General features: G+C 42.9%; 1 protein-coding gene across 1 annotated transcript in view; it reads left to right on the top strand.

The window, feature by feature from the left end:
- CPS1 (carbamoyl-phosphate synthase 1) overlaps window positions 1-21,190 on the top strand; it is a 205,760-nt gene that overhangs the window by 127,401 nt on the left and 57,169 nt on the right. The window contains exons 27-29 of the mRNA XM_030209032.1: window positions 4,293-4,487; window positions 9,260-9,327; window positions 16,519-16,594. Coding sequence (XP_030064892.1) covers window positions 4,293-4,487; window positions 9,260-9,327; window positions 16,519-16,594 — 339 coding nt within the window. The remainder of the gene's footprint in view (window positions 1-4,292; window positions 4,488-9,259; window positions 9,328-16,518; window positions 16,595-21,190) is intronic.

Below are 21,190 nucleotides of genomic sequence, written 5' to 3'. Positions count from 1 at the left end.
TTTTTACTAAGCCGCGTGAGCATCTACGCGCGCCCATGTGCCAAAATGGAGTTACTGCTTGGCTACCGTGTGGCTCTTGTGGTAATTTCAGTTTTGGCATGCTTCCGATATTTTCAGATGTGCACCAAGTGGCATTTGATGCATGTAGGTCATTACCGCCCGGTTACCGCGTGAGACTTTACCACTAGGTCAATGACTGGTGGTAAGGTCTCAAACCCAAAATGGACACGTGGAACTTTTCTTTTTGTCGCACGTCCATTTTTGGCAAAATTTTTAAAAAGGCATTTTTTGCAGGTGCGCCTACACTACCGCAGGCCATTTTTCAGTGCACGTTAGTAAAAGGACCCCAAAACTGGCTATTTGCTAGCCGCTAATCGGGGGTATTCAGTGGGGGATAGCTGGTTATTTAAATAGCACTGAGTATGGGGGAGATAGGATACAGAGATCAGAATTGATGACTAGGTCAGGATGTGCTCAGCTCTGGTGGTATTTTAGAAAAGGATCTGTCGACACAGAGCCTTTTGAAAATACCTGTAGAGTGCATGTATATTAGCTGGTATGTACAGTGGGAACAGCCATTTTTTAAAGGTACATTTGGAAAATCAACTGGCAGCTTCTATGTGGCTGTGTCAGCAGCACCACTTCCAAGCATGGTTGTCCCATTTTACAAACAAGGTCCAAGAAAACAAGGGCCTTATTCTATAAAGGTTATGCTCCTAAATTTACGCTCCTAAAATTTATGCTCATAAATTTATGCTCACAAATTAGAAGCATACTCTATGCTCCAAAATAGATTATACTCCTAATTTAGGAGCGGAAATTTAGAAGTATAACCTTTATAGAATAAGACCCTAAGGGCCCTGTTTACTAAGGTGCGTTAGTGTTTTTAGCGTGCCTACACTTAGTGAGCGCCCTAACCATGTAAGCGCCTATAAGGATATTGTAGGTACGGTCATGGTTAATGTGTGATAAAAATGTTCATGCGTCTATAACACTGCTTAGTAAACAGGACCCTAAGGGCCTTAATTCTATAAAGCTTATGCTCCTATATTTACACTCCTAAATTTATAAACATAAATTATGCTCCTAAATTTAGGAGCATAATTTATTCTCCTAAATGTATGCTAAATCTATTGGCCCTGTTTACTAAGCCGCGCTGTAGACGCGCAAACGTTTTAGCACACACTAAGAGACATCCATAGGAATATAATGGGTGTCTCTATTGATAGCGCGTGCGCAGCTTAGTAAACAGGGCTGTATGAGCATATTTTGCTCCTAGTTTAGAAGCATAAATTTAGGAGCATAACTTTTATAGAATAAGGTTAAATAGGTCCTAAATTAGGAGCGTAAATTTAGGAGCTTAAATTTAAGAGCATAACCTTTATTTATTTATTATTTATTTATTTATTGCATTTGTATCCCACCCTTTCCCTACTACTACTACTACTACTACTATTTAGCATTTCTATAGCGCTACAAGGCATACACAGCGCTGCACAAACATAGAAGAAAGACAGTCCCTGCTCAAAGAGCTTACAATCTAATAGACAAAAAATAAATAAATTAAGCAAATCACCTATTTGTAGGCTCAAAGTGGCTTACAGAGTGTGGTTATGACATAATCATTTCGTATTAACAGGTACATTTCTTATAGTTTGAATGTTGTTAAGAGAAGATAAGCATAGTCGTTTCCTGATGACGAGTACAATTATTGCTGTTTAAAGATTGGGTAATGGAGGATAGACAGGGAAGTGTTAGGTCAGTTAGAGGTGAGCTGTGGTAATTGTGTGAGCTGTTGAAGTGGTTTGTAGGCTATGTATTTTCCATGTATACCTTTTGGAAGAGATGAGTTTTCAGAGATTTGCAGAAGTTAATTACTTCGTCAATAACTTTCAGGTCTGTAGGAAGATCATTCCACAGCTGCGTGCTCAAATAGGAAAAGGTGGTGGCGTGTGTCAGTTTGTATTTCAGTCCTTTGCAACTGGGGAAGTGCAGGTTGAGATATTTGCGGGAGGATCTTACTGCGTTTCTGGGAGGCAGGTCCACAAGGTTTAGCATGTAGATTGGAGCGTCTGCGTGTATAATTTTGTGTACTTTCGTGCAAATCTTGAACTCAACACGTTCTTTGAGTGGGAGCCAATGGAGTTTCTTTCTTAAGGGTTTAGCACTTTCATATTTATTTTTTCCAAATATGAGTCTGGCTGCTGTATTCTGAGCTGGTCCTAACTGCTAATATTCAGTGGAGATAACTGGCTATCTCCATCTGAATATTAGCTCTTAGCTTGCTAAATGCTACTTAAACGGCCAGAAGCCATTCCTGGCCAGTTAAATAGGGCTGAATATTGGCTGGCAATTGTTTAATGGCAATATCACATGAAGTTGCCATTATAGAAAGCTATTGTAAGTCTTCATTTTGATGCCTAACTCTAGGTGTGAGAACTTATGCCATGTCAATGCCTAGTGTAAATGTTTATGCCCAAATAATGGCAGCTACACACATAAATAACAGTACTCTATAACTTAGGGATCCTTTTATGAAGCTGCGGCAAAAGGGGGCCTGCACTGGCATCGGCACATATTTTTGATGCGCACCGAGGCTCCCTTTTACCACAGCAGGTAAAAGGCAGGTCTTTGTTATTTTCAAGAAATGGCCATGCAGCAAGTGAAGTACTTGCCGTGTAGCCATTTCACGGGGAGGAGCACTTACTGCAACCCATTGAAGTGGCGGTAAGGGCTCCCATGTTAACCTGGACAGTGATTACCACTGGGTACACACTGGTGCTACAAAAACTGAAATATTTTTGCAGTACTGGAAATGGCGCTCTCTGGGGGAGGGAACTACCACCAGGCTGCTGTGGTACTTCACTTTTAGTGGGCGGTAAGCCACCACCGGGCTTACTGCCACTTCGTAAAAGGGCCCATTATTGCCTAATTGCTTGGCCTGCCCCTGAGCAGCCCATGTCCCTCCCATGTTCACTCCCCCCCTTGGAGTTGGGCACCATAAAAATTAGGCACTCAGGTGCCCTTTTACTAAGCTGTGTAAGCGTCTACGCATGCCCAGCATGCGCCAAAATGGAGTTACCGCTCAGCTACTATGTGATAATTTCATTTTTGGTGTGTATCTGATACGTGCGGCCAAAAAATAACTTTTATTTTCAGATGCGCGTATCGGACGTGCCCCAAGTGGCATTTGATGTGTGTAGGTCATTACCGCCCGGTTACCGCGTGAGACTTTACCGCTAGGTCACAGACCCAAAATGGACACATGACAATTTTGATTTTGCCGCATATCCATTTTCGGCAAAAATGTTAAAAAGGCCTTTTTTACAGGTGCGCTGAAAAATGGATCGGCACGCGCCCAAAACCCACTCCTACACTGCCGAAGCCATTCTTCAGCACACCTTAGTAAAAGGACCCCTAAGTTTATAGAATATGTGCATGAGTCATTTATGCACTTAACTTCAAATTAGTGCCATACAGTGCTTGTTGATACTAATTATCGGTACTTAATGCCAATTTAGCACCAATTAGCTGATTTAAGTCGTGGCTAAATGACTGGTGTTTATCCGATTGTGTGCCTAATTTTACTGCCCTTTATAGAATTTGGGGAATAGTGACCAAGCAGATTGCGTCACGGTTTTTATGACTATGTTACAGTAGTCTGTCAATACAAGACGGTTGACCACATGTAGTCATTGGTTATACATTGGTTATAATCTTTTCTATTTGCAATTTATGCTATACACAGAAAGGACTCCTGAGGAAGGCTTGTCTGCAGAAACACAGCCCGTGTAGGGTCCAGCTGTACAGCATATGTTTACAGAACTGTAATTGTGCATCTGTTGGATTATTGCACGTATTTGTGAATACACTTTTTCTTGTCATCTTGGAGCAATGCTTTTGTGGTCACTTCCGCTCTCTTTGTTTCTGTTTGACTTTTTTGTGGAAGTATTGGTTTTCCTCTTTTTCTGGACTTCAAGCAAATGACTCAGCATTTTTAGAATATGCATAGAGTACAGAAAATTTCTTACTGAGTTGGGATTGACTTTGGTGGTTAATTTATGTTTATATTTGCTTATGAGATTCTTGATATATCACCTTTATGTGATACAACCAAAACAGTTTGCATATTTTCTCTGCTCCAACTTTTTAGAATTTTAATCTGTTTCTAGGCTTCCATTGAATGGGAAGGCTTTTCAACCAGTTCATGGATTATCCACAATAGGCTCTCATATCATAGCAGTCTGGCCTGATTTTCCTCCTTTTCTGAAATCTCTTTTCTTTTCCTTTAGCAATGCGATGGCTGCATCATTTCGGTTGGTGGACAGATTCCAAATAACTTGGCGGTGCCTCTACACAAGAATGGTGTGAAGATCATGGGTACCAATCCTCTGCAGATTGATCGGGCAGAAGATCGTTCTATTTTCTCAGCTGTTCTGGATGAGCTGAATGTTGCGCAAGCCCCTTGGAAAGCTGTCAACTCGATGGTACGAAGTATAAGGAAAGGTCAAAAAAAGATGGGAAAAGTTTGTATGTAAACCAACTGGAAAGCCATAAAACAAATAAACATCAGTGGGAAAAATAATTCAGACTAGTACTCTCTAGCGTACCAAGGTCAGTTGAACAAAACCAGGCTAATTTTATCCAATTATCTTTAGGTAAACAATTTTGCTAAGCGTAACTTACTAGATTTTATCTGAAAAATCACCTAAACAAAGGCATAGCTAAGTGGAGGGCGCCAGGATAGCGACTGCTCCCCCAAATGGACTTCCGATGGCACCGGTGCCTATTTTTCAGGCAGTCCATTATGCCTACTCAGTTCGCGCATACCTACGTAGCCCACTCTCTATTCCCCCTGGCATCAAAACCTGGCTATGCTTCTGCACCTAAATCTAGTGAGTCAAAATTTGAACCATGAAATTTAGGATTGTAATTTGTAAGCTTAAAGCTGCCTGCCTACACTTAGAGGCCCTTTTACTAAAATATGCTATGAAGTGGGCTTAGTGCGTCCTAATCCGTGTCTTTCCCGCATGCTAAGCCTATTCCTAGTGTTACAAAAAAAGGGCTTTTTCAATTTTTTACATTTTCAGGTTGTGTGCTATTGTTGTCATTAGCGCACGGCAACTGAAATAACAAAGGAGCACCTACCGCCTCCTATTTAGGTGGTGTTAAATGCTCCCATGTTAACCCTGCATTATTCAGTCACTAAGGGCTCCTTTTACTAAGTGGCAGTAAGCCCAATGCGGGCTTACCGCTCACTATACAGGAAGTACCATCGGGCTACCGCAGCAGCCCAGCGGTACTTCCCACCCCTAGCATTCCATCATTTATTTATTTTTGTAGTGCTGTAGTGTACCCACTGCATTACCGCCGGGTTAACGTGGGAGCCCTTACCGCCACCTCAGTGGGTGGCAATAGGGGCTCATCCTCAAAATGGCCATGCGGCAAGTGCTTTACTTGCCACGTGGCCATTTCCTGTTGGAAAGTGAGACTTCCCTTTTACCAGCTGCATTAAGAGGGGGCCTCGGCGCGCATGTGAAACACGTGCTGACGCCAGCGCCGGCCCCCTTTTGCTGCAGCTTAGTAAAAGGGGCCCTTAATTGGCTATGGGACACTGCATAAATATAGGACTCACTTTATGCAGTCCTATTTATGCAGTGACCTGAATATCGGCACTTAACCAGCTGACTCTGCCCCTGGAATGCCCGCAAAATAGCCGGCTTTTAGTTTGGAGCTAATTGGTTATTTTCAGCGGCACTAACTGGTTAAGTGCCGCTGAAAATGACCAGTTAGCCCCCAATAGGTGATTTAATCAGCTAGGAGCTGTTTCTGGTTGTTGAAATCAATTTTAAAATCAACCCAAGAATTTCTTTTATAGTCACTGGCACTGAATATACTTTACATACTGGCTGTTGACTGCTGTCATCTCTGCTATTCAGTAATTCTAAACTAAACATATAGGCCCTGATATTCAGACCACAGGAGATAGCCGGGCTGTCTCCCGCGGTCCCCATTAAACCCAGATATTCAATGCCGGTCCATTTCCAGTGACTGGCACTGAATATCCGGTTGAACTTTGGCCTGTCCAATTTTAACCGGCCATGTTAATATTCAGCGCTAGCCAGTTTAGGTGAGACTGGCCAGAGTTATTCCACCTATTGTGGCAGCCAAATATGGCCCCCAAACTTGGCCATTCTCACTGTGAAAATCAACGGATAGCTGGTTATATCGCACGATATAATCAGCTGTCTTTAAGCCGCTAACTGGAGATATTCAGTGCTAGATAGCCAGCTATCTGGCACTGAATATCGTAGGATAGCCACTTAAGTGCCCTTTTTGGCGGCTGTTTAGGTTTAAATATCGGGTGGATAAATTATGGGGCCAATATTCAATGTGGTTTAAGCGGGTAGTCCTGTCTTTAATGGGTGCTAGCATTGAATAATAGCCAGCACCTGCATAACTTCTAGGTCAGTAGCTGACCCTGGATATTGAATCTCGGTGTCCAGACATGACCTGGCATTAATTATCCAGGTTTAATTCATCTTCAGTTGTCAGTGACTTTAAAACCATTGACTGTTGCTGGCTGAATATTGGGTGGTATCTGTTTAGAGGTTAAAGATCACTGCTATATTAACAACTAGTAAAAAAGGCCCGTTCTGACACAAATGAAACGGGCGCTAGCAAGGTTTTCCTCGGAGTGTGTATGTTTGAGAGAGTGTATGTGAGAATGACTGTGTGTGTGTGAGAGAGAGAGTGAATGTGTGTGAGTGTGTGTGTGTGAGAGAGAGAGTGAGTCTGGGTGCGAGTGTGTCTGTGAGAGAGAGAGTGTGTGTGTGTGACAATGAGAGTGTGTGAAAGTGCATATGTGAGACACAGTGTGAGAGAGAGAGTGTGTTTCACTCAGATACAGTGTGTGCAAGAGAAAGAGAGAGTGCGTGTGAGACACAGACTCTCTGTGAGACTGAGTGTATGAGACCAAGAGAGTGTGTGAGTGACTGTGTGACACATAGAGAGTGAATGTGATACAGTGTGAGACATAGAGAGGGGCATAATCGAACAGAAACGCCTATCTCCATGGGCGTTAATCTCCGAGAACGGGTCCGTGAAGGGGCGGAGTGAACCGTATTTTCCAAAAAAAATAGACGCCCATGTTTTATTCGCCAAGGTGTGAGCTGGGCGTTTTTGCTTTTCAGCGATAATGGAAAATGAAATCGCCCAGCTCAAAAACGAATACATCCAAGGCATTTGTTCGTGGGAGGGGCCAGGATTCATAGTGCACTGGTCCCCCTCACATGCCAGGACACCAACCGGGCACCCTAGGGGGCACTTTTACAAAAACAAAAAAAAAGGTAAAAGAGCTCCCAGGTGCACAGCACCCTTCCCTTGGGTGTTGAGCCCCCCCAAATCCCCCTCAAAACCCACTGCCCACAAGTCTACACCATTACTATAGCCCTAAGGGGTGAAGGGGGGCACCTACATGTGGGTACAGTGGGTTTGGGGGGGTTGGACGACTAAGCATTAAGCAGCACAATTGTAATAGGTAGGGGGGGGATGGGCCTGGGTCCACCTGCCTGACGTCCACTGCACCCCCTAACAACTGCTCCAGGGACCTGCATACTGCTGCTTGGGAGGAGGGTATGACATTTGAGGGTGAAAGTAAAAAGTTGTGAAACATCATTTTTTTGTGGTGGGAGGGGGTTAGTGACCACTGGGGGAGTCAGGGGAGGTCATCCCCGACTCCCTCTGGGGGTCATCTGGTCATTTAGGGCACTTTTTGGGGCCTTATTCGTGAAAAAACAGGGTCCAGGAAAAGTGCCCTAAATTTTAGCTACAAACGCATCCATTATCGGCGAAAGGCGCCCATCTCTGTTCGGGTGATAACCACGCCCCAGTTCCGCCTTCACCACGCCTCCGACACGCCCCCGTCCACTTTGTCCGCATCCGCGACGGAGTGCAGTTGAAAGCGTCCAAAGTTCGGCTTTCGATTATACCGCTTTATTTGTTTTTGTGAGAAAAACGCCCATCTCCCGATTTAGGTCGGAACTTGGGCGTTTTTCTCGTTCGATTATAAGCAGGAGAGTGTCTGAGAGACAGTGTGTGAGAGTGAGAGAAAGACATTGACTGTGAGAGAGAGAGAGTGTGTGTGTGACAGAGATACCTCCCCCCCCTCTCTGGTGTCAGGCCCCCCTTCCTCTCTCTCTCTGGTGTCAGCCCCCCCCCCCTCTCTCTGGTGTCTGAGCGTTACTGTGCAGGACGCTGAGCTCTGTCTGTGCTTCAAGGAACTGACCAATCCTATTTAATAGAATGCACCTCCAACATTCTGAAGCCGAGAAACCTCGTGTGGTTGGTCACTGCTGCTTGTGACGAACCCAGAAGTACGTGATGTCAATTCAGGAGATGGATACAGAGAGCAGGAATGCCTCAGCCATGCAGTCAGCTTCAGAATGTTGGAGGTGCATTTTATTATATAGGATTTCCTAACCCTTTCCTTGCTTTGTCCTTCGTCTGCCCCTCCACTGTATAGATAGTGCCTGGCTGGTTAGAGGGATTTTCAACTTGGCACTATCTGTATAGCATTTATAAATTTATATAGGGGACTTACACTTTCATCCCATGAACATATAAATCTATTTAAAAATTAACATAAGAGACTTCTTAGAAGACATTTAAGAATATCACACAGTGATCAGATACAATTGTAGGAGATATTGGTGCATCAGTGTGTACTGGGACAAAGATCTGAAACCTTTACCTCCAAAGCATTTGTTAATATAAATTACTATTAAAGTCAGTCTGGGATATAGGGGCATCTTGGTGAAAGAGAAAAATTTTTGTCGCAGTAAAACTGTCTTTAGAATTTTTGAAATTGTTTTAAAATGAGGGTGATTCATTTTTTGAAATTGGATTAACTTCATATGTTTCTTGACCGGCTATTTAGAATGATACACTTTTCATCAAATGAAAATCAAATTTGATCTGATGAAGGAAGGATAATGCCTGAAAACGTGTCAAGAAATGTATGAAATTAATTCATTAAGATGTCTCCTTGCTTTTTTTTTTGTTGACATTCACGTGTGAAAATCCAATTGGACTTACTTGGCTACCACACTACTGTATTTGTACTTGTTGAATTACTAGTTCTTTCTCTTAAGCTCTTTGACTAATATATCTCTGTTGGGCAAGCTGAAGAATTTTGTAGGAGAGGCATATGGAAATGTTGTAGAATGTAAAATGTATATCCTTTTTTTAACCTATCTAGGAGGATGCTCTTGAGTTTACCAAGTCTGTGGGATATCCTTGCCTGCTGAGACCTTCCTATGTTTTGAGGTAAAATATGAAGCTTAAATATGTGACCTGAACAGAGAAGATTGCCTTTAGAAACTCTAATATAAGAACTTAAGAACTCAGGAAATGTCATACTAGGTTAGACTAATGATCCATGGAGCTCAGCATTCTGTGTCTAACAAATAACTAATCTAGGCCACTTGGAAGAACTGCCAAACCATCTCAAATGGGGAGATCCATTTCTTGTTGTTTTCTAACAGTTCCCAGAAGTAAGATTCTGTAGTCTCCAAGTCCATCCCTGCATAATAGCTATTCATATACCTGTCCTTCAGAGATTTCTCTCTATTTTTTAAACAATTATTCTATAGGCCTTGACAACATCTTTCAGGAACAGCTTATGCAGTTTAATTGTGTGTTAAGTGAACCCCCCCCCCCCCCACTTTGTTAAATTTGCTTTGGATCTGCTGTATGTTTGCAACCCACTTTCCATGCTTGAGTAGGACAGAGAGGCACATTTTAGGCTGCCCATTGGCTCCAGATTTGCCCAAGTTTGATCTAGTTTTAGGTTTACATGGGTCAAAGATTTCTTTGTAGGCTTCATGCTTTTGATGTTCTTAAAAATGTTAATTATTAGTTCTTGCCTCTTGGGTGAGTGTCTCTTCAAACTTTCTCCTGATCTGCTTTATTAATATTTCACATCTAATTTGCAAGTACTTGCACTGCTTTCCATTTTCCTTAACAGAATTTGTTTTGCATTTTTTTAAAGGATGCCCTGTTGGCTTCAATAATCTCTTTCACAGCATTGTTTAGCCAAGCTGGTAGATGTTTGTTCTTGTTTCTACCTTTAAAAATTTGTTTTTGATATATTTTATCTGGGCTTCCAAGATGGTGTTTTTAAATCTTCATGGAGGACAAGGCACAGTCTTGTGGCACTTCATATAGTTATAGCTATGATTCTGTGCAATGGCCATTTCATATCACCTGGTGTGACCTTCCAGTTAAAAACAATGAAACTATTGTAGAATGGTTGCCCACAGAACTGCTGTAATAAACTGGCAAGTTTCAGAGTATCAAAAGTAGCTGATAAAGTTAAAAGAATTACCAAGCATCCTCCTTTTTTCAGTGTCTATATTTATCTATTAGAGAAATTAATGTTGTTTCTGTACTGTTTCCCTGATGGAACTCAGCTCTCTCGGCTTCTTCTCTGTCCTCACTGTCAGGTTGTTCTATTTTCTTCGTTTTAATGGTATCCGTTCAAGACATATTGTTCTGAACCAAGTGCCCTTCAGTCACTGCTGGCTTTCTTCTAGTATCTAGTATAAAAACTGCTCTCCTTCCTTTTTAATTGTTAGCACTTGCATCTCTAAGATAGGGTGAAAGATATGTCAGAACAGAGACAGCAAAAGTTTCTAAATGATAATAATAATAATAAAATGGGAGTTGATATTCAAAGAGGGGCATTTTCGAAAGAAACGTCCAAGTTGCAATTTGGACGTCCATGAAAAACGGCGAAATCCAGGGGCAGGGAAACCCGTATTTTCGAAACAAGATGGACGTCCATCTGTCGTTTCGAAAATACCGTCAGAGACGTCCAAATCCTTAAATTTGGACGTCCCTAAACATGGACGTTTCTGACTTTCGGCAATTTTCGACACCAAAAACGTCCATGTCAAAAACATCCAAATGCAAGCCATTTGGGCGTGGGAGGAGCCAGCATTTGTAGTGCACTGGTCCCCTTGACATGCCAGGACACCAACCGGGCACCCTAGGGGGCACTGCAGTGGACTTAATAAAATGCTCCCAGGAACATAGCTCCCTTACCTTGTGTGCTGAGCCCCCCAACCCCCTTCAACTCCCACTACCCACAACTGTACACCACTACAATAACCCTTATGGGTGAAGGGGGGCACCTATATATGGGTACAGTGGGTTTGTGGTGGGTTTTGGAGAGCTCGCTGTTTCCTCCACAACTGTAACAGGTATGGGGGGGTATGGGCCTGGGTCCACCTGTCTGAAGTGCACTGCAGTACCCACTAAAACTGCTCCTGGGTCCTGCATGTGCTGTCATGGACCTGAGTATGACATCTGAGGCTGGCATGACATATTTTTAAAGATGTTTTTTGAGGGTGGGAGGGGGTTAGTGACCACTGGGGGAGTAACAGGAGGTCATGCCCGATTGTCTCCGGTGGTCATCTGGTCATTTCTGGCACTTTTTTGTGCCTTACTCGTAAAACAAAACACGTCTGGGTGAAAACGTCCACGTGTTCATCAGGGACGTCCTTGCTTTCTTCGATTATGGGTTGAGGACGTCCAAGTGTAAGGCACGCCAAAGTCCTGCTTTCGCTATGCCTCCGCCACGCCCCCTTGAAATTTGGACGTCCTTGCAACGGACTGCAGTTGGAGACGTCCAAAATCGGGTTTCGATTATACTGATTTGGACGTCTCTGGAAGAAGGACGTCCATCTTCCGTTTTATGTAGAAAGATGGACGTCCTTCTCTTTCGAAAATGAGCCTGAAAGTGATTTAACTGGGCAGGAAAGCCTATGTGCTGATATTCAGCATCACGTAACTGGACAGTGCCTCTGAAAAGTAGTACTAAATGCCACAGTTCCCTCTAAGCTGACTGGGAGTCCTCCAACTGCATTGCTGCCAGTAGGGGGAGGTGCCTCAATATTGTACTTTCAATTGCTAAGAACAAGCAGGTTCTCTGGAGTCTTGCAGATCTTGCCTGTTCTTCACTACTGAAAATGAGATAGTGAAACAGCACCCCCCACTGGCAGGACTGTAAGTGGAGGACTCCTACTCAGTTTAGAGGGAACAGGGCTAAATGCTCCTGCACTGTCCAGTTAGTACAGGGGCAGTTCATGGATGGAGCTGGTACTTAACTGGTTCACAGCAATATTCAGACTGCTACCTGTTTAGGTATGCAGATAAAGTTAGGACAGCAAAACGGCTATCCTAACTTTATCTACCAAGCTAACCCCACACTGGTCTGAATATCAGTTGGTATATGGTTAACTTCTGGCTGGCCACTGTAACCAGATCTTCAATGTCAGGGCCCAGACATCACCCGGCATTGAATATCCAGGCTCAGTTTTGCTCGCTGCTGTCAGTGGCTTAAAAACCGCTGACTGCCGAGGGATGAATTTTACCCTCATAATTCTCACATACCATTTTAACCTGTAGCTCAAAACGATTTACAATTTTAAAAAAGTGGCAAAGCCAACCAAAAATACTTTCACACAGTCCTGCGGTCAAAATTATAAGTAAGAAGGACTCATCTCCAGTGGTGAAACACTACATAAATTTGGGTAGCCAGTAAATGGTAACACCAGGACATTGTTACCAAGCTTGGTTTCAACTCCCATTTTTAAAAATATCTATGGTTTTGTATACCTTGCTGTCTGAAAAAACCCCCAACAAAATCCATGACCACATAACTCCCAGAATGATGGTGCATGGAAATTAGTAAGAAAGGATGAAAATGTAGCTGTTTACTAAAGCTTAGAGTGCACTAATGGACATTAGCATGCGCTAAGTGCCACACACACAACATTTAGCGTGCACTAATTCTGTCACACACTAAGCTTTAGTAAACAAGCTCCAAAGAAATCTACCGAGAACTTCACTACATACTTTCTAGAATTAACAGTCCAACTTATGATTGAGATACTTTGACCTTGTCTTCACATAACTCCTCACAATGTAACCCATAATCGAGTTGTAACAAATTGTATTTCCATAATTCACTAAAGTATTGTAAGCCACACTGAGCCCGCAAATAGGTGGGAAAATGTGGGATACATATGCAATAAATAAATAAAAAATAAATCTCGCTCTTCTTTTTTTTTCTTTGCACAGAATTCATTCAATTTGTGCATTTCTCTCAGATTCTACTATTTGCGCTCTGGTTCTTGCTGTGATTACTTTGCAGATTGACTACAGTAAATTCACTCTATGCTGGTCTACCTTTATACCCACTAAGAGGTTCTTTTACTAAGGTGCGCGGAAAAATGGCCTGTGCTGTTGTAGATGCGTGTATTGGACGCGCGCAGGTCCATTCTTCAGTGCACCTGCAAAAAAGGCCCTTTTAGGCTGAAAATGGATGTGCGGCAAAATGAAAATTGGCGCGCGTCCGTTTTGGGCCTGAGACCTTACCGCCATCCATTCACTTAGTGGTAAGGTCTCTTGTGTTAACTGGGCGGTAATCATCAGTGCTCGTACAATGCCAATTACTGCCTGGGCCACACAGTAGCCGGGCGGTAGTTCCAAATTGGCATGCATTGGGCACGCGCAGGCACCTACGCGGCTTAGTAAAAGGGCCCCTTAAGCGGTTAAACTTATCTATCGTGCACATCATTTTGATCATGCCACCCCTCTTCTTCAGCTAGAACATTGGCTCCCGGTTTTGCTCAGGATCTGTTTTAAATACTACTATTGTTCTTTAAGAGTCATTCTTCAGTTGCCCCAGTTTATTTATCCAAATTATTGGTTCTTTATTGTCCAGCACATAATCTTTGATCTTTCTCTGATAATCTTTTTCACATTCCATTACCATTGGCTCTTCATCTCTCACTTTCTCGAGATACTGCCTTTAGCTATCTAGGTCCTAAATTGTGGAACTCTCTGCCTTCTTCACTGAGGACTCCCATAACCTTTTAAGGCCCTTCCTATTTTTGGAAGCATTTAACTGAGTAAGAAGACTCATTTAGGGGCCCTTTCACTAGGCCATGTAGGTGCCAACGTGCACCCAACGCATGTCAATTTTGAGTTACCGCCCGGCTACTGCATGGACCTTATGGTAATTTCATTTTTTACGCACGTCCGCTATGCGCACCGGAAAATGTTTGTATTTTCTGGTGTGCGGGCGGTAATAGGGCAGTAATCGGGATTTTATGTGCATAGACCATTACCGCCCAGTTACAGCAAGTTGAGATCTTACTGCTAGGTCAGTGGCTGGTGGTAAGGTCTCAGATGCAAAATGGATGCACGGCAATTTTCATTTTGCTGCAAGTCCATTTTCGGCAAAAAATTTAAAAAAGGCATTTTTTTAGAGGTGCGCCGAAAAATGATTCTGCGCCCACCGAAAACACGCGTCTACACTACCGTAGGCTATTTTTCGACGTGCCTTTGTAAAAAGGCCCCTTAAGCTCTTGTTCTTTTTTTCTTCTCCGTGACCCTTTTCTATCCATTCCTCTGCTCATTTCTGTCCCAGTCCCATTACCATACTTATTCGCCTACCCAGGCTCAATTTTGTAGTATATCAGAAGTACAAATAAAATAAATAAATAAATAAAATTATTTATCAAAATGGTGCCATCATTTGCTACCATATGTTAATTCACATGAATGTAATTTAGCGCACATTAAATAATGCAAGCCCAGTTATTCTCATTGGGGTTTGATTATTAACTATGGGGGGGAGGGGGGGGTCAAAATTCAGCTGGTGGTGATCAGCGTTTTTTAAAGCGATGACTGTTGCAGGCTGAATTTGACCGAGATATTCAGTGGCAGGGCTAACGGGCCTGATTCTATAAATGACACCTAAAAAATCAACACGGTAAACATTTCCGACTAAGTGAATTCTATAAGCTGCGCCTAGATTTAGGCACAGTATATAGAATTCGCTTAGTTGATATCCCAGCGCTTAAAACTATGCGCATCCATTTACACCAACAAAAACGTGGTGTAAATCCCTACGTGTAGATTTACGTGCACTGGGCCACCATTCTATAACTACATGCGTAAATTTTGGAACGCCCATGAAATGCCCATGTTCCTGTCCATAACCATGCCTCTTTTTGCCTGCGCATGTTAGAAGTTAGGCACACTGTGTTACAGAATGCGCTTAGTGAGTTGTGCGTGCAAATTCTAATTATTGCCAATTAGTGCTCATGATTGCTTGTTAAGTGCTGTTAAAATTGCAGATTGGCTTGTTAAGCCAATTAAGTTACTTGCATTGTTATAGAATACGCCTGGATTTCCGCACAGATCTCTAGGCGCGCTATATAGAATCTGGCAGAATGTGGCTACTAGCCCTGAAAATAGCTCGATCTTTATGGGCTGCTAGAAGTTATCCAGGTCTGGCCAATATTCAGTGCCAATACCCAGATAATCAGTACATTTTTTCTAGCGAAAAAGGTGCTGGTACTCACATGCCAGGCCACCCTTCAGGGGTGGGGTGATCACTGAGGGACCCACCCCACAATAGCCATGCTTCCTGCAACCAGTCACAAAATCTATGACCAGGCAGAATTTGTGTGTAGGGCCTGAGCTCTTTCATTAAAACTTGGGGACCATGGGTCAATTTTAGCAGACAATGGAAAAGGTGCCAGTACTCAGTACCCCCAAGTACCCCCTCAAAATAAGCCCTGCAGATAATTAACTGGGGATAGGCACTGTTCCCTCTAAGCTGAGTGGGAGTCCTCAACCTACAGTCCTGCCAGTGTGTGGTGCTGTTTCACTATCATATTTTCAGTAGTGAGGGACCGGCAAACTATGCAGGACTCCAGGGAACCTGCCCCTAGTGACTGAAAATGAAGCATCGCCCCCCCACCCTCCCCCCCACCACTGGCAGCAATGCTGTTAGAGGACTCCCGCTCAGCTTAGAGGGAACAGTGTAGTTACATAGTAGTTAGGACTGCATTTTATATGGTCCTACTTGCCTGGTTAGTTATCCAGGCACTGACATTGAATACTGACAGTACTTGGATAACTTCTGGCTTTTTGCCAGGTTTGCACTCCTAGGCTGCCTCAGCACCAACCAGAGAGTGGTGTGGTGGTCATATGTACCCAGCATACCCCAGCTAGTAGATCATTTCTCATATGTCATTTTAAGGGATAAGAAATGCATTTCCCAAGTCTACTTAGCTGATAATATTTTTATGGCCTTGTCCTCTGGGAACTTGTCCAAATTGTTTTGAACCTATACTGTGGGGGGACGTTCACTAAAGATTAGCAGTAGGGCCCATTTTATTCCTATGGGCCCTGCTGCAGATAACTTAAGCTAATCTTTAGTAAAAGACCCCCTATGTTAGGTATTCTGATTTTCTTGAACTGGAAACGAGCACCACATGTAAATATCTGCACTATTTAAAATATTGATTTCTAAACACAATCTCCAGTCTCGGACCAAAGTTCAGGTAACTTGTCTCTGCTGGACTTAGATATAATACAGATTTTACTTTTCATCTTAAACTTCCAAATACATTGATTTGCTTTCCCCTCTTCTAGTGGGTCTGCAATGAATGTGGTGCATGGTGAGGAAGAGCTGAAAACTTTCCTGGAAGATGCCACTAGAGTCTCACAGGTACTCCATAATGTTTTTAAGCATATGTTTGAGCATCTTTGCTTTTAGGGAGATACATTCATTATCATACCTTTCGTTTTTTTAATGTGCCTTAAAAATGTATCATGCACAAAATCAATTTAACAGATATTAACCTATGAATCAACATGTGTACAACTACATGTTAAAAAGTTCTGAGTATTAAACATTTTGTATTAAAGTGAATGTCTGAAATGAACCCCAAAATATCTTAAAATTGGAGAAAAGTCCAAATAATTTGAAAACAAAACCAAAGCATTTTTGTCTGTGCACATTCCTAGCTCTTTTACTTGGTTTTACTTTAATTTATATTATACATTGTTTATAACTTGTTTTATTATTGTGCTCCTTTCCCCTGTGTTCTCATTCCCCTTTTTGAAATCCCTTGTGGTACAGATACAATAGTCTTTCAGTTAACTGTGCCCATTTCAAGGGGGGGGGGGGGGGGGGAGGGATGAAACACAGCCACAATTGTTTTTCTGGTGGACAGACTGAGCAGAGAAGTTACTACTACTACTACTACTATTTAGCATTTCTATAGCTCTACAAGGCATACGCAGCGCTGCACAAACATAGAAGAAAGACAGTCCCTGCTCAAAGAGCTTACAATCTAATAGACAAAAAATAAATAAAGTAAGCAAATCAAATCAATTAATGTGAATGGGAAGGAAGAGAGGAGGGTAGGTGGAGGCAAGTGGTTACGAGTCAAAAGCAATGTTAAAGAGGTGGGCTTTCAGTCTAGATTTAAAGGTGGCCAAGGATGGGGCAAGATGTAGGGGCTCAGGAAGTTTATTCCAGGCGTAGGGTGCAGCGAGACAGAAGGCGCGAAGTCTGGAGTTGGCAATAGTGGAGAAGGGAACAGATAAGAAGGATTTATCCATGGAGCGGAGTGCACGGGAAGGGGTGTAGGGAAGGACGAGTGTGGAGAGATACTGGGGAGCAGCAGAGTGAGTACATTTATAGGTTAGTAGAAGAAGTTTGAACAGGATGTGAAAATGGATAGGGAGCCAGTGAAGGGTCTTGAGGAGAGGGGTAGTATGAGTAAAGCGACCCTGGCGGAAGATGAGACGGGCAGCAGAGTTTTGAACCGACTGGAGAGGGGAGAGGTGACTAAGTGGGAGGCCAGCAAGAAGCAGATTGCAGTAGTCTAAATGAGAGGTGACAAGGGTGTGGATGAGGGTTTTGGTAGAGTGCTCGGAAAGAAAGGGGCGGATTTTACGGATGTTGTAAAGAAAGAAACAACAGGTCTTGGCAATCTGCTGGATATGAGCAGAGAAGGAGAGAGAAGAGTCAAAGATGACCCCAAGGTTTCGAGCTGAGGAGACAGGGAGAATGAGAGAGCCATCAACAGAAATAGAAAATGGGGGGAGCGGGGAGGTGGGTTTTGGGGGGAAAATGAGAAGCTCGGTTTTGGTCATATTTAATTTCAGGTGGCGTTGAGACATCCAGACAGCAATGTCAGACAAGCACGCTGAAACTTTGGTTTGGATGCAAGGTGAGATATCAGGGGTAGAAAGGTAGATTTGGGAGTCATCAGCATAGAGATGGAAGGAAAAGCCATGGGATGAGATTAATGAACCAAGGGAAGAAGTATAGATAGAAAAGAGGAGGGGACCAAGAACAGAACCCTGAGGTACGCCGACAGGCAGAGGGATAGAAGTAGAAGAGGATCCACCAGAGTGAACACTAAAGGTGCGGAGGGAGAGGTAGGAAGAGAACCAGGAAAGGACAGAGCCCTGGAATCCAAGTGAGGACAGGGTATCGAGAAGTATGCTGTGATCGACAGTGTCAAAAGCGGCGGAAAGATCAAGAAGAATGAGGATGAAATATTGACCTCTGGATTTAGCCAGTAATAGGTCATTGGAGACTTTAGTAAGCACAGTTTCGGTTGAGTGGAGAGGGCGAAAACCAGATTGTAGTGGGTCAAGAATAGCATGTGAGGAGAGAAAATCAAGGCAGCGGCGGTGAACAGCACGCTCAAGTAATTTGGAGAGAAAAGGAAGTTGAGCATTGAATGGTATATTCTTAACTTCCCATTTACTCAGAGTTATTCCTTCAGAATATTATTGAGACTCATTGACAAGGTTATGGAGGGGTAGGGCAGGACTGTATGCTGCCTTCTATGCATTTCTTGCTCAGTGGAAGATTTCACTTTACAGAACTGGCATTATTCACCATTATAAATTTTGGCAGAAAAACAGAAGGGTCTAATGAATGTTCTGTTCTCCAGAGTGATAGGACTCTTTTCTGAAAAAATCATTGTAGTTCACACTAAAATGTAACCTAAAATTCTAAATCGTTTCCATTCTGTTATCATGTGCAAAACATATTTTCTTTGTTTATTTAGGGCCCCTTTTACAAAGTAGCAGTAAGCCCAACGCAGGCTTACCACTTGCTAAAAAGGAAGTACTGCCAGGCTACCGCAGCAGCCTGGTGGTATTTCCCACCCCCAGCTCACTGTCATATATTTTTGTAGCGCTGGTGTGTACCCAGTGGTAATTGGGCAGTGCCGTGCACTGCCTGGTTATGGCTAGGCTAACGTGGGAGCCCTTACCGCCACCTCAATGGCTGATGGTAAGAGCTCCCCCCCTGAAATGGCCACATGGCAAATGCTTTCTTGCCGCACGACCATTTCCTGCAGAAAATCAAGACCTACATTTTACCTGCAGTGGTAAAAGGGGGCCTTGGCACACATCAAAAACACACACTGATGCCAGCGCATGTCCCCTTTTGCTGCAGCTTGGTAAAAGGGGCCCTGTTTACTAAGCTGCACTTTAGGCGGGCTAACTTTTTAGTGTGCACTAAAAATTAGCATGCTCTAATGCTAGAGACACCCATATATTCCTATGGGTGTTTCTAGCATTAGCGTGCGCTAATTTTTAACATGTGCTAAACAGGGCCCTTAGTCTTTGATTCAAAGTGTTTTGAATATGGTCTCAAATAGAATTACAACACTACAAAAGTTTAGAAGTTGGGGAGTAGAACCAGCCAGCCTTCTGGGGGAATCAAGGCTACAATGATTTCATGCTCAGCATTTTATACCATAATGAGAGTGAAGGAAATACATAAGAAAAGCTAGAGAAACTACAACTTCCAAGAGGCAAAAGGTTTCTGGATGAGGAGTCTGAAAGAGGAGGAAGGGCAAAGACTCCTAGTCCCGTAGTGGTACCTCATTAGTTAAGGGGTTGGAGCAAGTGGGGATAAAAGGAAGGTTTGAAGAGGAATAGACTAGAGATAAAAGGTGCTGCAACCAATAAGGGAAAAGAAAACCATAGGTGGCTGTGGTATAGGATTTTCTTGATAAAGGGAATTAAAGAAAGGCAACATAGAATTTAGCTACCAGGAATCTAGAAGGGTTAAAAGAGAGAAAATCCAGACCACAAATGGATGGTGGCAGAAGACAGAAAATTAGGAAAGCTGGCAAACTGGGCAACATTATAATAATGGTTGATTTCAATTACCCCAATATTGACTGGATAAATGCTACATCGGGGAGCACAAGGGAGGTAAAATTCTTAGATGTAATGAATGACTGCTTTTTGGAGCAAGTGGTTCAAGAACCAACAAGAGGGGGAGCTATTTTAGGTCTATTCCTTAGTGGAATGCAGGGAATGGTATTGATGGATCCGCTGGGAAACAGTGATCATAACTTGATCAGATCTGAGCTGATATCTTAAGTGAAGCCACTAAAGAAATCTACTGTAGCAGCATTTAATTTTCGAAAGGGCGACTATGACGAATTGAGAAAACATGGTTAAAAAGGGTTGGTCGCAAAGGTTAGAACTTTAATCCCCTTGTTTACTAAGCCACGCTAGCGGCTGCCATGTACTAATGCCTGCACAGCCCATTCACTTTGAATGGGCTGTGTCGGCATTGCTGTGCGGTAGCCACTAGCATGGCTTAGTAAACGGGGGTAAATCAGATATGGACGTTGTTTAAAAATACCACTGTGGAAGCCCAGACCAGATGTATTCCACATATTAACAAAGGTGGAAAGAAGGGCAAACAAGAACCATCGTGGTTAACAGGTGAAGTGAAGTGAAATAGGCTATTAGAGTCAAAAGAGCATTCTTCAAAGAATAGAAAAAGGATCCAAATAAAGAAAATAAGAAGCAACATAAGCACTGTCAAGCTAGATACAAAGCATTGATTATGAAAGATAAAAGAGAATATGAAGAAAAACTTGCCATGGAGACAAAAAACTCATAGTAACACCTTTTCAGATACATCAGAAGCAGACAGCCTGTGAGGGAATCTGTGGGATCGTTAGATCATGAAGGAGCAAACGGGGCACTCAGGGAGGTCAAGACCATAGTGGAGAAATTGAATGAATTCTTTGCTTCGGTCTTTATAGAAGAAGATGTAAGATATCTACCTGTACCGGAAATGGTTTTCAAGGGTGATGATGCGGAGGAACTGAAAGAAATCTCTGTGAACCTGGAAGATGTACTGAGCTAAACTGACAAGTTAAAGAGTGATAAATCACCTGGACCAGATGGTATACACCCCAGGGTGCTGAAAGAACTCAAACATGAAATTGCTGATCTGTTTTTAGTGATCTGTAACCTATCGTTATAA

Source organism: Microcaecilia unicolor, chromosome 7 (assembly GCF_901765095.1).
Source record: "Microcaecilia unicolor chromosome 7, aMicUni1.1, whole genome shotgun sequence".
Lineage (NCBI taxonomy): Eukaryota > Metazoa > Chordata > Amphibia > Gymnophiona > Siphonopidae > Microcaecilia > Microcaecilia unicolor.
The sequence above is the reverse complement of the archived record's forward strand: the minus strand, read 5'-3'. Positions and strand labels throughout refer to the sequence as shown.